Source organism: Rana temporaria, unplaced genomic scaffold, assembly GCF_905171775.1.
Source record: "Rana temporaria unplaced genomic scaffold, aRanTem1.1, whole genome shotgun sequence".
NCBI classification, from domain to species: Eukaryota; Metazoa; Chordata; class Amphibia; order Anura; family Ranidae; genus Rana; species Rana temporaria.
Genome location: NW_024404529.1, coordinates 71,511 through 88,233, shown reverse-complemented (window position 1 = coordinate 88,233; position 16,723 = coordinate 71,511). Strand labels below are relative to the sequence as shown.

Sequence of the window (16,723 nt, the reverse complement as noted above, 5' to 3'; positions counted from 1 at the left end):
GACTATCCTATGAGGCTGCATAACCCCCGACCCTCTGTCTGGACAGTGCTGGTTGGCTCTGTGCCGATCACATGCACCCCCCCCCCCCCAAAAAAAAAAAACTCAATACACATCAAACTGAACATGTGCAAAGTGCCTCCTAAGGCTCTGTTCTATCAGCAGATGGATTGAGAACAGTAAAAGAAGGGAAGAATCAGAGAAAACAGGATCAGATGGAAGCTGAGCTGCACTGAGGATGGAGTGTCTATATGGATAATCCTATCTCAGCTTGCCTCCGTACTTGGTGCATGCCCCAAGTTCATATGCCTGCTAACAACAGGTACATTTGTTGTATGGAGGCATGATGGAGTTCTAAGAGTGTTACTATTTAAGAATTCCTCCAATGCATATACAGCATAATGTGTGTATATACAGTATACCGATCAACCATAACATTATGACCATCCACCTAACATTAAGTAAGTCCACCTTTTGCCGCCAAAATAACCCTGAGCCATTGAAGTGCATACTCCAATAGACATCACACTGCCTCTGTCAGCTTTCCTTCTTCCCATAGTGCATATCTTCTCGGCCATCCCAGGTAAGCAATGCAGATGCACCCAGCTCTATGGTCCAATTCTGATGCTCACATGCCCATTGTTGGGGCATTTGGCTATGGACACGGGTGAGCATGAGCACACTGGCTGGTCTGTGGCTATGCAGCCCATATACAACAATCTGCAATGTGCACCTTTCTATCAGCACCAGCATTTACACAAGAGCTGCAGTTTTAGAGTTGCTCTGACCAAGTTGTCTAGCCATTACAATTTGGCCCTTTTCATATCCTTATCCTTGCCCATTTTTTCAGCTTTTTTCACTTTGCCTGTTAGTGGGCATACTGTTATGTCTGATTGGTGTAATACTGATATTTATATATATATATATATATATATACACACTCACACATATTGTACATACATACATATATATAGTTGTATATGCTCACCTCTTTTCTCCAGATCTTCTCTCCCATGGTCAATTAATTTTTTTAGAAATGCAATACAGTCAATCTCCAGGTAATTCTGGTCCTTCTCTCCCAGTCTGATGTCCGGACTGTTCCATCTCTGTGTGGTGATCTGAGCCTCATTCATGGTCGGGATCCAGATCCATCTCTGTGTGTCCAGATACATGAATTCTCTCCCATCATATCCGTACTGCTGATACCCCTCAGTGGTGCCGTCCTCTCTCAGCTCACAGCCATACATCCTCTGGAGAATATGGATCCCTGCAGACAGAATGGGAAGATGTTACAAAGCAGAAGTAGTGCATGTGCTGCTATGTGTGTAATACTAATTGTATTGATATAGAACAGGGGTGGGCAATTATTTTTTCGATGGGGCCACATGAGAAACTAAAAATATTTTGGAGGGCCGGGCCAAAAGGCTAAACTCAATACTGCATAAAATCAATTGTATTTCTTTATAAAAAGCAGTAAATATCATTGTTGGAAAACTGGGGGACAGAGGCTGGGGACATGACACAGGAGGGGGACAGAGGCTGGGGACATGACACAGGAGGGGGACAGAGGCTGGGGACATGACACAGGAGGGGGACAGAGGCTGGGGACATGACACAGGAGGGGGACAGAGGCTGGGGACATGACACAGGAGGGGGACAGAGGCTGGGGACATGACACAGGAGGGGGACAGAGGCTGGGGACATGACACAGGAGGGGGACAGAGGCTGGGGACATGACACAGGAGGGGGACAGAGGCTGGGGACATGGCACAGGAGGGGGACAGAGGCTGGGGACATGGCACAGGAGGGGGACAGAGGCTGGGGACATGACACAGGAGGGGGACAGAGGCTGGGGACATGGCACAGGAGGGGGACAGAGGCTGGGGACATAACACAGGAGGGGGACAGAGGCTGGGGACATGACACAGGAGGGGGACAGAGGCTGGGGACATGACACAGGAGGGGGACAGAGGCTGGGGACATGGCACAGGAGGGGGACAGAGGCTGGGGACATGGCACAGGAGGGGGACAGAGGCTGGGGACATGACGCATGAGGGGGACAGAGGCTGGGGACATGACACAGGAGGGGGACAGAGGCTGGGGACATGACACAGGAGGGGGACAGAGGCTGGGGACATGACACAGGAGGGGGACAGACGCTGGGGACATGACACAGGAGGGGGACAGAGGCTGGGGACATGACACAGGAGGGGGACAGAGGCTGGGGACATGACACAGGAGGGGGACAGAGGCTGGGGACATGACACAGGAGGGGGACAGAGGCTGGGGACATGACACAGGAGGGGGACAGAGGCTGGGGACATGACACATGAGGGGGACAGAGGCTGGGGACATGGCACAGGAGGGGGACAGAGGCTGGGGACATGGCACAGGAGGGGGACAGTGGCTGGGGACATGACGCATGAGGGGGACAGAGGCTGGGGACATGACACAGGAGGGGGACAGAGGCTGGGGACATGACACAGGAGGGGGACAGAGGCTGGGGACATGACACAGGAGGGGGACAGACGCTGGGGACATGACACAGGAGGGGGACAGAGGCTGGGGACATGACACAGGAGGGGGACAGACGCTGGGGACATGACACAGGAGGGGGACAGACGCTGGGGACATGACACAGGAGGGGGACAGACGCTGGGGACATGACACAGGAGGGGGACAGACGCTGGGGACATGACACAGGAGGGGGACAGAGGCTGGGGACAGGCAGCCACTGTTTAATCAATAACAATTGATTAAACAGTGGCTGCATGTAATGGCACAGTGGCTGCGTGTGATGGCACAGTGGTTGCGTTTGATGGGCACAGTGGCGACAATTGATGGCACAGTGGCTGCGTGTGTTGGCACAGTGGCTGCATGTGATGGCACAGTGGCTGCGTTTGATGGGCACAGTGGCTGCGTTTGATGGGCACAGTGGCTGCGTGTGATTGGCACAGTGGCTGCGTTTGATGGGCGGAGTGGCTGCGTGTTATTGGCACAGTGGCTGCGTGTGATTGGCACAGTGGCTGCGTTTGGGCACAGTGGCTGCATGTGATTGGCACAGTGGCTGCGTGTGATTGGCACAGTGGCTGCGTGTGATTGGCACAGTGGCTGCATGTGATTGGCACAGTGGCTGCATGTGATTGGCACAGTGGCTGTCTTTGGGAACAGTGGCAACAATTGATTGCACAGTGGCTGAGTGTGATTGGCACAGTGGCTGCGTGTGATTGGCACAGTGGCTGCGTGTGATTGGCACAGTGGCTACGTGTGATTGGCACAGTGGCTGCGTGTGATTGGCACAGTGGCTGCGTGTGATTGGCACAGTGGCGACAATTTATGGTTGCGAAGTGGCTGCGTGTGTTGGCACAAGTGGCTGCGTGTGTTGGCACAAGTGGCTGCATGTGTTGGCACAAGTGGCTGCGTGTGATGGGCACAGTGGCTGAGTGTGATTGGCCCAGTGGCTGCGTGTGATTGGGACAGTGGCGACAATTTATGGTGGCGAAGTGGCTGCGTGTGTTGGCACAAGTGGCTGCGTGTGTTGGCACAAGTGGCTGCGTGTGTTGGCACAAGTGGCTGCGTGTGATTGGCACAAGTGGCTGCGTGTGATTGGCACAGTGGCGACAATTTATGGTGGCGAAGTGGCTGTGTGTGTTGGCACAAGTGGCTGCATGTGCTGCGTGTGATGGGCACAGTGACCCCTCCCGGCCCTGCCTACTGTTATCACCGCACCGCAGCGGGGAACATAACAGACAGCGTTCGTTTGAACAGCTGTTTTCCCCGCTGCGCATAGACACTCCCCCTTGGACGGATCTGTCCAATCGCGAGCAAGGGGAGTGTCTATGTGACTCCCCCTTGCTCGCGATTGGACAGATCCGTCCAAGGGGAAGTGTCTATGCCATAGACACTCCCCCTTGGCTTGGACGGATCTGTCCAATCGCGAGCAAGGGGGAGTGTCTATGTGACTCCCCCTTGCTCGCGATTGGACAGATCCGTCCAAGGGGGAGTGTCTATGCGCGGCGGGGAAAACAGCTGTTCAAACGAACGCTGTCTGTTATGTTCCCCGCCGCGGTGATAACAGTAGGTTGCGGCGGCGGGGGTGGGCCGGATTAAAAGGTCCGCCGGGCCGTATACGGCCCGCGGGCCGTAGTTTGCCCAGGTCTGATATAGAAGGTGATACTATATGTGAATTTATGTACACAAGGTATATGAGCTGGGTTGCCAATCATCCATAAATTTACACTGTATATAAAATTGTCCATGAACAGCAGAAAAGTGCCCTAAAAAAATCTACTTGTCTCCTGGCTCTGAACGTGTCTCCATTCACAGTTCCAGAGTCGGCCTATTAGTAGTCGGTTGGGCTTGGGCTCAGGTTCTGGCAGGGGGGTGGGCCATGGGTCTAAGTGCACAGTGGCATCAAGGCTCTTGGCACCTTTTTCTAATGTTTTAAAAGAGACTGCAAAGAAGGGAAACAAGTGGAGAGGAGGACCAAAAGTTGAAACCAGCCCTGAGAACCCTGCATATGTAGATGTGTGGTCACTGACAACAGGAAGTTGTTGTTTCTTTCTAACTATGCAGACTCGATGCAATTATTCAGCTGTGTTTTTGGTTTCCATGGATATGGCGCTGCTATTTTAATGCTGGGTGACATCTTGGTTGTATCCCCGCTGACGAAGTCCCACTCGGGACGTAACGCATATGGGGGAGGAACCCTTTGCAGATGCCAGCATCACCCGCGGCTATCTCCATGCAAACTTCAAGATTACTGTGTACCACAATGCAGTTTACATGTGCTGAGGACAGTGCTCATGAATGTGAGTGGATTTTATGTTTTGTATCATTACATTTTTTTAAAACAGAGAGCACTATTTTGTCGCTTCTTTAGATTGCATATGTGTTTCACAGATATGTTTGACAGAGCCCCGTACAGTGAGCAGAGCTATTAGTGGTATTATAACTAGGGATGCACTGATATATCGGTGGCCGATACATATCGGCCGAAAACAGCTGTTTTGGGGACATGCCGAAACAGCTTAAAAATTGCAGATAATGACTGCTCGCACGATCACCGCTGACTGTCCCGTGTCCTCCTCCAACCCCCCTCCGTTTTGCTGCAGTCTCTCTTCCTCTGTGTCCCCCTCGGTTTTTCCTTCTCCCCCGTGTCCCCCGCCGTGTTTCTCTCTCCCTCCGTGTATCCCTGCATGTCCCCCGTCGTGTTTCTCTCTCCCTCCGTGTATCCCTCCGTGCATCCCTCTGTGTATCCATCCGTGTATCCATCCGTGTATCCATCCGTGTATCCATCCGTGTATCCATCCGTGTATCCCGCCGTGTATCCCGCCGTGTATCCCGCCGTGTTTCTCTCTCCTTCCGTGCTCCTCCTCCAGCCCCTGGAACTGTCAGGATAGAGTGCGGGGTAGGAGCCATTTTCAGCACAGCTGAAGCTGCAGAAAAAGGGATTGGGGAATATGTGTCCCTAGTCCCTGTCCCAGAGGGGAGATGTCAGAGGTCTGTTAAGACCCCTAATATCTCACTTAAGCCCCCCCAACAGGGCTGATTAAAAAAAAAGAAAAAAAATTTGCAATAAATAATTTAAAAAATAAAATGTAAATAATAATAAAAAAGAAAAAAACACAGACAATCCACTACCCCCCCCCTCAAAAAAAAAATATCACTGTGTGAGTGGTGGAATCCAACACGTTTGTCACTTTGGATGTCATATCTGTCATGCTCTCAGTGGATGTATATATTCATGGATATTTTATTATTCTCTCTGAGCTACATCTTCATTATACTTTCATATGTAGTATTGGTTTGTTCTGCACATTCTCTTTTTTTTTTTGTATGTAAAGGTAATGTGAAAATTGCCTTTAGTGCTTAGCTTTTATTCACATAATATTGGTTTGAAATTTTGTTGCGCTGATTGTTATATATATATATATATATATATATATATATATATATATATATATATATATATATATATATATATATATATATATATTAGAGTTCTGTCTGAAAATCTGCAAAACTGTGTTTTAGGCCTTTTGAATTTTTTTTTCTTTGTAAAAAAAATTTGATGATTTGTACCAGATTCAGCCTCTAACAGTAGATACAGTATATATCTGTTACTCTAAGTCCTCGTTCACATCAACGCGTTCAGCCACATTTCAGTCATGCAAGTTCAGACACATTTGTGCGGGTTCATGCACAGATGTCGATTGAAATAACCCCTAAAGTCACCAAAAGTAGTGCAGGAACTACTTTTGGAAATCGGTGTGGCCCCACAAAGTCGGCGTGGGACTCTCCCTTTGCCAGAAATAGGCTGTGATTTGACCTGTCAAATCGCACAGATGTTAGCGGGGCTAAGAGTGAATTCGATATTTTGTTCCCCAACCATATAGCTGGTTATTTATATTTACCACTGCATATGGATAGTTAAGAATAAATTGTCTTTTTTAAGCTTTACATGTTAACTAAATTATACATCACACTTTTTTTTATCCGATTAATCAAAACAATATCGGCCAACTAATTTATTATGAAAATAGTCTTTAGTCGCAGCCCTAGAATGTTATCAAGTCAAATATCAATCGATGATAGTAAATTAGAGGTAAAATTCTCACTTCTAGTCAAAACTTTGAGGAATTACCATATTTGATCAAATCGTGTTAAATAACGGAGGGTCATAAGAAAAAAAAAAAACTAAAAAAAAGGCACCATCAGACCCCTAGCCAGTTTAATGGTGTATGAAGTTAAGAAAAAGTTTGAAAAAAACATAGGTAAAAAATCTGTGATTTTTGAGGGTGTCCACAGTGTCTCTCCAGCACTGGTAAATCAGAAGAAAGGGCACAGGTCCTCCTTGCTCACTGCTCAAACTATTTTAGGTGCCCAGGGAAATCCAGAGTAGGGTTCCCTATGACAACACTGACCATTTTTGTTATTGGTCATAGGCATGGGAAATATCCCAATAATGTTTGAGCAGAAAGGAAGGGGAGACACTTGTGCCTTCCTTTCTTCTGACATTTCAATACTGGAGGGACACCATAGGACACCATTTGGCATTGCTGAACCCTGGAAATGTAAACACTTTTAACTGCAAGTGTTTTTTTTCACAACTTTTTTTACCTGATCCAAAGGGCCTGTAAAACCAATTTACTGGGGAGTGTGTAACCTTTTATTCGCCCCATCATGGAGGAAAGGTAGATGGTATAGGAGACCCTCTTTCTGGGCAAACAGGGGGTGCCAAAGAGCCTGATGCCTTTTAGCATTGGGTTATGGTTCTTTGTGCAGGTATCCCAGTTTTTGGAATCACCCCCAATGCCAAAGAGCAATGGTAAAACAAGCCAGCATGCCTGTCATTCTGGGCTGGTTTGTTTAGGAGAGGTGGACTAAACTTATATTTATTTTTTATGATTTTTGTTTAACCTCCCTGGCAGTATTCCCGAGTGTGGCTTGTGGGTTAAATTTCAGTACCATTAGCGGTAACCCCGAGTCACACATGGGATTCCATTGCAGTATCCAGGAACATGAACTTACCTTGTCCCTATGATCCCGCAATGTACTCCTGCTGTTTCCCCAGCCGGATCCTCCGGCTGATGCTCTGTATGTTCCGGGTTCCGTTCCCTGCAAGCATCGTGACGCATGGGGGTGGAACCAGTTGCAATTTCAAAAAGTACAAATCACAACACACAATACATTGTAATCTTATAGGATTACATTACTATATAAAATCATTTGACTTCAGGATGTCCCTAGTGCTTTGTCCAGTGCCCTGCCTGCAGTTTATTCTTTCTGCCATCTGTGATGTGCTTACTTGGTGCTATATTGACTGTGGTACGGATCAAACAGCGCCTCCAAGATTCCCATTTACTGGAGCACCTGGTATGAAAGTGGACGTTGAAGATTACAACCCCTTGGCATACTTACAACTATTTTTGATCCATGAGGTTATTGAAAAAATAGTTACGGAGGCAAACCGGTACCAAGAGCAACAAGCTACTACGTATCAGAAGTTTCAAAGAAGTAGAAAGTGGGAACCAGTGACCAAAGATGACATTTGGACAGTGGTGGGGAAACCCCCACAGAAGTGGTATTGTACAACTAACAAATTACTTGCCACCCTTTGGCACGGTCATTTCAAAATACAAATTTTCCCTGATCATGAAGTACTTACACACTTCAACAACAATAAAGAATTTGATGAAACTACTCACCCTCCACCAAAACTCAAGAACATTTGGGAAGTATTTAAAAAAAAAATTCCAACGGAGCTATGTGCCAGTAAGAGATATCAGCATATATGAATGTCTAATGACCTACAAGGGAAGTCTCAGCTGGATAAAATACATTGCATCATAGAGAGCACGATTTGGCATAGAATCCTTCATACTATGTATATCGTCAACTGGCGACATTTGGAATTTAGTCCTATACACTGGACCAGGAACAAAATTCAATCCAAAATACAGCAACTATGGAATGGCAACATCTTTCACTGATATAGCCCTTGCTGAATCAGGGCTATTGCGTAACAACCGACTACTTTTACACGTCTCCTGAACTTTATGCGTTTCTTCTACCAAATAAATACAGATATCTTTGGAACCATTAGGGCTAACCGGCGTGACATGTTGCCAATGTTTGGCAATAAGAAGCTGAAGACTGGAGAAATGGTTGCCTAGCAGAAAGACAAAATGATGGCACTGCGATGGCGTGACAAAAAAGATGTGTGCCTAATAAGTACAGTCCATAATACCGCCACTGTCATGGTACGCACAAAAGGTGGAAAAGAAATATGAAGTCACAAGTAGTTATAGACTACAACAACACCATGGAAGGAGTTGACAGAGCCAACCAATTAATGACATTTTATCCATCAATGAGGAAACAGCAAAAGAAGTACTACAAGAAAATCTTCAGGCATCTTCTTGAGTAATGCTTGTGGAATGCCTACATTCTGCTGCTCAAAAAAAGAGTGACAAGCCTGTGATTCATTCTGACTTTATTTGGAAATTTGTCGAACTGATCTTTGTGAACCACCAAACACTAATAGCTGTAAGTAGAGCTGAACATCGTGCTGTTGGTGTTGTCAACCTGGAACGCCTGACTAGTCGCCACTTCATAGACTACATCCCACCAACTGAGAAAAAGTCAGCACCTACAAGGATGTGCATGGTTTGTTGCGCAAAGCAAGAAGACAGTGGAAAGAAAATCCAAAAGGAAACAGGGTTCTATTGTTCGGATTATGACGTCGGACTTTTTGCAGTCCCATGTTTCAAAAATGTTCATGCCCAGGATATTTACTGAAGCAATTTGCGGTGTCTAGTATTACAGTGACTAGCAATATTGCACCCTTGTTTGGGCAAATTTCAGTGTTTTGATTTTTTTATTAAATAAAATGTATAATTATTTTTATATTGTTGTTATAATTATTTATATTTATTTATTATATTATCACAAGTAGGTAATTTAAAAGGCCGTCAGATAATTACCACCACTGCGCTCTACTGGAAAAAGGATGAAAATAAACTAAACTAGCTGCTGCTATTATAAAAGATAAAATGTGACAAAATAAATATAATAGTGCACTATCACCATGAATAAGTCATGAATAAGTCACAAGACGAAACATGTCGGGGGCGTGGTCATCTTATCACTAGCTGAACCAACGTGAAATTATACAAGGCGTGTGGCGTTTGTTTTGAGCTTGCTGTGGAACCAGGAAAGGAGCTGTCTGAATGCCATAAGCAATCCAGGAGCTGTGAGTATGTTTGTGCTGACTGAGGGTCCGCCGTGACCACTAGCTCACCTACAAGGAATATTGGATAACATCTTTGATTTGGAGTGATTATTGCCTGGTTAAAGAGTTTGTTTGTGAGTGTAACTTTTGAAGATTTTTTGCATGGTGTTTTATTAAAACTGGCTTACAGTATTACACTATTATAAAAAAATTATCACAATTAAAAGAGCATAAATGCACAATTAAAACAATCACAAACAGCGCTAAAAGTGATGATTCTGGTGTAAATGCTCAAGGCACCACTAATACACTATAAAACAATAATGTGTGAAGGAAATCAGTCAATAGAGGTAAAGTCCCATAAAAAGATGTGGTTCACTTTAAGAAAGGACAGATAGCGTAGCACCTTCCACCCGAATTCCTTAATAGACACCGCGTGGGACAAAACGAGCCCCCTCTGGGGTACACACTTACCAAAAAGTAAGTTAAATCAGGCGATGTATATAAAGCTCCAGACTGGTATATATCCTTCAAACAGGGTAATCAAAAAGAATCTGTATGGAGGCTCCCAATTAATCCAAAAAAAGACAAAAACAGTGCCATAGCATAATTCCGTTTTTAATGGGTTAAAAATATAAATAGCCCACAGATATGATAAACCCTTCAAACATTACACGTACAATATAAAAGATAAACAAGCGCATAGTCACCAACTCCTGTAAGCAAGGTAGAGCGTCGTGCTGGTCCTATTACAGTCTCAAAGAGCCTAGCAAACATTGGTTCCAGCCGAGGCCCTGGTGGAGCGCAAGCGTCACTTCCTGAGCGTCGTGAGTAGCCACGCCCTGACGCGTTTCGTCATAGGACTTCGACAGAGGGCGTGGTCTCACGACGCAATCCACCAAGTTAAATACATGTTGCTCTCACAGGCACACCTATCGCCGTAGAGACGAGGGCGGGCAAAGGTGCTAAACCCGCCCCCTAACTCATAGAACCATGGCGTGCGGGGGCGAGTGAGAGATATCCCAAAAAAACTACACCATCCATCATGCACTGCCACACACAGGAGCCATAATTAACGGTGACACCGGAAATAAAGGTGATAGGCAGCGCACGGAAGTAAACATGTAATTTAAACATAATAGTGACCTCATAAGGCTATTAAGAGCACTAAGATGTCATATAGTGATATATAATCAACAACAAAAAACGGATATCATATACTCATATAATGTGAGAGATTCACTGAATAAATAATCAGTTGAAATTCATTACACTATATCTATAAAAATATATATATATTACATATTAAAAATGTGCATTAATACCATTAAAATATACATTAATAACTGTAATCATTTAATAAATATATTTAAAAATTCCGAAATACCTCATTGTTAAAAAAGTCTCAAAAATAAAGAGTGATCCCATTTTACATAATATAGAACATAATGTGCAATGATAGATAGACCACAACTAGTATAGCACCATCTTGTGGTAAGCAGATATATGGCAAAAATATCAACCTTACACTCAAAGCACAGGGGAATGTGACCATAATTTGCTAATTAACCTGTATCAGAAAATACGGTGATCTTTCATGAAAAACACAACTAAAACAAGAAAGAAAGAACCGAACTAAGAAAGAGCAGGCAAATGATAAAGCGGAAATGACACTTAACCACTTAATATGGGAACATAAAGGGAAAAAAATGGGTCAACAGCTACGACTCAAATTGACCAATTAAAACATACTATCAGAAATCACTAATAAAACAATTAATATCTAGCTCGACATTCAAGCCCCTAGGGGCAAGAGTGTCGGCCGAAAAGATCCATTGGGTTTCTCTCTTTGATAAATCCCTGACCAGATTGCTTTCTCTCCATGTTGGTTTCAAATGGTCCACACCCCAGAACATTAGACCACTCGGATCTTGATTATGGAACAACTTAAAATGAAGCGAAACATTGTGGTCTTTAAAACCCAATAAAATATTGGCGATATGCTCTCCAATGCGCACCTTAAGTTGGCGTTTAGTCCGCCCTATATAGAGGAGCCCACAGGGGCACTGGAGGGCATACACCACATGTGTGGTGTTACATGTAATAAATTCGCCAATACTGAATTCTTTGTTATTGGCACTTGAGGTAAATTTCTTAACTGCTTTCTTAGGCCGATTGGCCTCCCGGCAGGCTCTGCATTTGCGACAAGCGAAAAAACCATCGCAATCCCAAAAACTCGATGGCCTGATCGGGGGATCAAGTACCTTACGAACCAGCTTATCAGCAAAACTCTGGGCTTTTCTGTAAATGAAGCCGGGTTTCTCTGGTAGGACAGCCATTAACACCTTATCCATAAGCAATACATGCCAATGATCAGAAAAAATTGCCTCGACTTCTCTATATTGGGCATGATATCCCGATATAAAATTCCATTCATGGTTATTCAGTGGCCTATTCAAAGTTCTATCTGCAAGGAACACCTCTCTCGGTTGTGCGGCTAATTCACATATAATAGTATCAAGCCCATTTTTCTTATACCCCTTCTCTAGGAACTTTCCCTTTATAATTTCTGCCTGATCTAAAAAATCTGTGGTGTCAGTGCAGTTTCTCCTTATTCGGGTTAGTTGTCCTTTTGGAATATTTTTTAGCCACATCGGGTGGTGACCACTGCACATAGGGAGATAGCTATTTGAATCTGTAGCTTTAAAATAGGCCTTTGTGGATAATCCTGAGCCGGTCCTAATAATTTCCAAATCCAAAAAATTCACTCTATCCTTACTAATAGTGCTAGTAAGCACAATGTTATTAGTGTTAGAGTTAAGTTCATCCAGAAAAGCATGTAGCGTAGTGAGAGGGCCATCCCAGATAAGCAGAAGATCGTCTATATATCTCCTGTAAAACAGGAGAGAGGGACGTGTAACTGAAAAGATGACTTTATCCTCCCATTCACTCATGAACATATTAGCTATGCTCGGGGCAAATCGAGCCCCCATAGCTACTCCCCGGCATTGGGAATAGAACTTGCCTCCAAACCAAAAAAAGTTATGTCCTAAACAAAAGTCCAGTGCATTTCTCAAAAACACCTTTTTATTATGGGAGATGTCTTCACATTGACTCAAGCTCCAATTAAGTGCCAGGAGGGCATCATCGTGCTGAATCACGGTATAAAGTGATGTGACATCTGATGTAACAAGGTATACTTCCTCCCTGTTGGTCAAGTTAATTTCCTGGAGTAATTGTAGAAGACTTTTTGTATCCTTCAAATAAGCTCTCGTATGTATAACACTCGTCTGCAGATAGAGGTCCAGGTATTGACCTAACCGGGATGTAAGCGAACCTATCCCATTGACGATAGGTCGACCTGGGGGGCATTGGGTACTTTTATGAATCTTTGGGAGAGTATAGATCGTGGGAATTCTGTTAGAGCTTGGTAACAGATATTTTTTCTCACGATTATTCAACACTCCAGATTTAAAACCCATATTAATGAGTTTATTCAAATCAATCTCATATTGAGACGATGGATCTTTATCAAGTAGAACATAAGTACCTGTGTCGCTCAGCATTTCAGCCAGCTGGTTATCATAAAATGCTTTATCTAGAATGACAACTCCACCTCCTTTGTCTGCAGGACGTATTATCAAATCCTTTTTTTCTTCTAATGATTTAATACCATCTAGAATATACTGAGGATTGACATTTTTTTGGGGTGCCAATTGGCGCAGATCCCTCAAGACTAATCCTTTAAAAACTTCTATCTGGTGGTTACCTTTATTTAAAGGGTTAAAAAGGGACTTATTCCGTAAGCCACTATCAAGTGCTATTGAAGAAGACACAGATGAAGAATTAGAGTTTTTATTAATAAAATACTTTTTCATATTTATTCTGCGTACGTATTTATGCAAATCAATAAATACGTCAAATTTATTAATAGGTCTTTTAAGTCCGCACTTAAGGCCTAAATGCAAAATATTTGTCTCTTTGGAGGTTAGTTCAGTATTACTTAGATTAAAAATACCACCTCTACTTAAACCCTCCCTCTTTTTTTGGACTTTCTGTCCCGATCTACACCCTCTTGTTCTTCTGACCTTATGTTGGGGTAATACACATAATCCTGTTCCCGATGTGGGGGCGGTTCCCTCCATTGCTGTTCTGCATAGCTCATTGCTTGTTGCTGGTATGCCGGGGGTCGCCCCCTCCAATGTGGGGCACCCCGGCCTCGTCCATGTCCTCCCCTCCCTCTCCCTAAAAAAGGTTTCGGGGATTGAGGACGGCTTCTTTCATCCCATAAAGGTTCAAATCGATTCTGAACTGGGATGTGATATTGTCTATCACTAGATGTACTTGGGTATACAGGGTTCTGTGGCACCCTTGTAGTATTATTTTTTGCCTGATTCCCATTAGGCTGAGTAGGGATAGATTGATTTCTAGATGGTTTAGGTGCAAGGGCAGCTCTTTGAGTGGAGTTGCGGATGGGTGTGACCCCAACCTTTTTTCTGTAGAAACTTCCATATGAGCTGCATCTTCAATTTCATTCTGTCCCACTTGTTGCCAAGTATAAACTTTTCTAGACTGAAAATCACCCAAATCCCTATGAAACTTTTTAGTCTTTTTCTTTTGTGTTTCCTTGTCAACTTTTTCAAGTTTCTTCACAATACGGGTATTAAAATCTGTAAATTGTTGAGTATCATTAATTGGTTCAAGTTGTGTTTTTAATTCATTAATTTTAGCTACCAAAATAGCCATTTTCCTTCTCTTCCGTTTGAGAACTAATTCCTGTAGTTTAGCACCCATACCATCAAAGAAGTTATACCATTCGTTTACAGAATCTATGTCATCAAGACCATCTTGTGGTGCGACATCCCAACGTAAACTTCTAGTAATAATCTTTTCTTTTGTATATTTTTCAAAAGTGCATATGTCCCACCACGTACGGACCTGCTTTTCCAGCACATGGCCTAAGGTGGTCAGCATAGCATTGAAATTAACTTGTGTGGATGTCTGCTCAGTTACGGTAAAAATATTATCTAAATCTATATTTCTGTTATCAAGAAATTGCAAGGCATCCATGGCTGCTAGGATAAAAGTAACAGATAAAAAACAAAAAAAGTGTACTGAAGGCCTACAGAACACCTCCCAGCGCCAAACCCGGATATAAGCTGATTGCAATAAGCTAATAACTGAAAAAGCGTAGATGACAGAAAATCTGTATACTACGATGATGGGAGCAGCCGTTTAAAACAATAAAGACATGATAAAAAAATGATCACAATTAAAAGAGCATAAATGCACAATTAAAACAATCACAAACAGCGCTAAAAGTGATGATTCTGGTGTAAATGCTCAAGGCACCACTAATACACTATAAAACAATAATGTGTGAAGGAAATCAGTCAATAGAGGTAAAGTCCCATAAAAAGATGTGGTTCACTTTAAGAAAGGACAGATAGCGTAGCACCTTCCACCCGAATTCCTTAATAGACACCGCGTGGGACAAAACGAGCCCCCTCTGGGGTACACACTTACCAAAAAGTAAGTTAAATCAGGCGATGTATATAAAGCTCCAGACTGGTATATATCCTTCAAACAGGGTAATCAAAAAGAATCTGTATGGAGGCTCCCAATTAATCCAAAAAAAGACAAAAACAGTGCCATAGCATAATTCCGTTTTTAATGGGTTAAAAATATAAATAGCCCACAGATATGATAAACCCTGCTGTGGAACCAGGAAAGGAGCTGTCTGAATGCCATAAGCAATCCAGGAGCTGTGAGTATGTTTGTGCTGACTGAGGGTCCGCCGTGACCACTAGCTCACCTACAAGGAATATTGGATAACATCTTTGATTTGGAGTGATTATTGCCTGGTTAAAGAGTTTGTTTGTGAGTGTAACTTTTGAAGATTTTTTGCATGGTGTTTTATTAAAACTGGCTTACAGTATTACACTATTGTGCACATTTTTCTTTCATTATTTATGTGGATACATGGTTTGGATTGCACTATTTGGAACGGATCTCTTATTATCACATAGGAGTGGTCCCAGTTAAAAGCTTTTACGCCAAACACGAGAGTGTGCGGCATATCGTTCTGGTGAGTGTGCATTTATAAAAGGTGGAGGATTCACTGAACACTGTGGTATGCTGGAAGATACTGAGGAAGAATTCAACACTTATGAACTTTAGATTTTTTGTCACCTTTAAAACACTCGTTTATTCACAGGTTTTGATTCGTCCAATTATTTGTGGATGTTTATTTTACACCTAAGAGTGTTGTGATCATCACTACACCTTTATATATATTTATGTATTTATTTGTTTTTGCACTTTAGTTATTTAAGCGCTGCTTAATATATTAGGTCACATATTTTCCTTGAAATAGGTGATAGTGCACTATTATATTTATTTTGTCACATTTATTATATTATAATTTATGATTTTGTGTTTCAAATTTTATTTTATTTTTTTAATTATTTTATTTTTTAGAAATAAAAAAAATTACAATAAATCACAATACATATCAATATGGACATAGCCTAGTAAATGTCAGCAGGACCTAAAAAAGACTTTTAGAGAGAGGGGGGATAGAAAATTCACCCCTTCAGATTTGAGAAGGAGAGAAAAAAAAAATTAAAATGAAAAAAGATCATACATTGTAATAAAATATGTGAGTATTAAAAGTTAAACAATTAAAAAAAATATATATATATATTGATGTAAGAGAGAGAAAGGACTCAGGCCTCGTACACACGACCGGTTTCCTCGGCAGAATTCATCAAGAAACTTGCTGGGAGATATTTTTTTGCAGAGGAAACCGGTCTTGTGTACATTTTCATAGAGGAACTGTCGAGAAACTCGACGAGCCAAAGAAAGAGCAAGTTCTCTATTTCCTCGACGGGAATGGAGAAACTTGCCTTGTCGAGTTCCTCGACAGCCTAACAAGGAACTCGACGAGGAAAACGATGTGTTTCGCCTGTCAAGTTCCTCGGTCGTGTG

General features: G+C 43.0%; 1 protein-coding gene across 1 annotated transcript in view; it reads right to left on the bottom strand.

The window, feature by feature from the left end:
- Window positions 1–985: 985 nt before the first annotated feature.
- Window positions 986–16,723, bottom strand: part of LOC120922134 (class I histocompatibility antigen, F10 alpha chain-like) — a gene marked incomplete at its 3' end in the record, with an annotated part of 60,089 nt that continues 44,351 nt past the window's right edge. Inside the window, exon 3 of the mRNA XM_040334608.1 lies at window positions 986–1,264. Coding sequence (XP_040190542.1) covers window positions 986–1,264 — 279 coding nt within the window. The remainder of the gene's footprint in view (window positions 1,265–16,723) is intronic.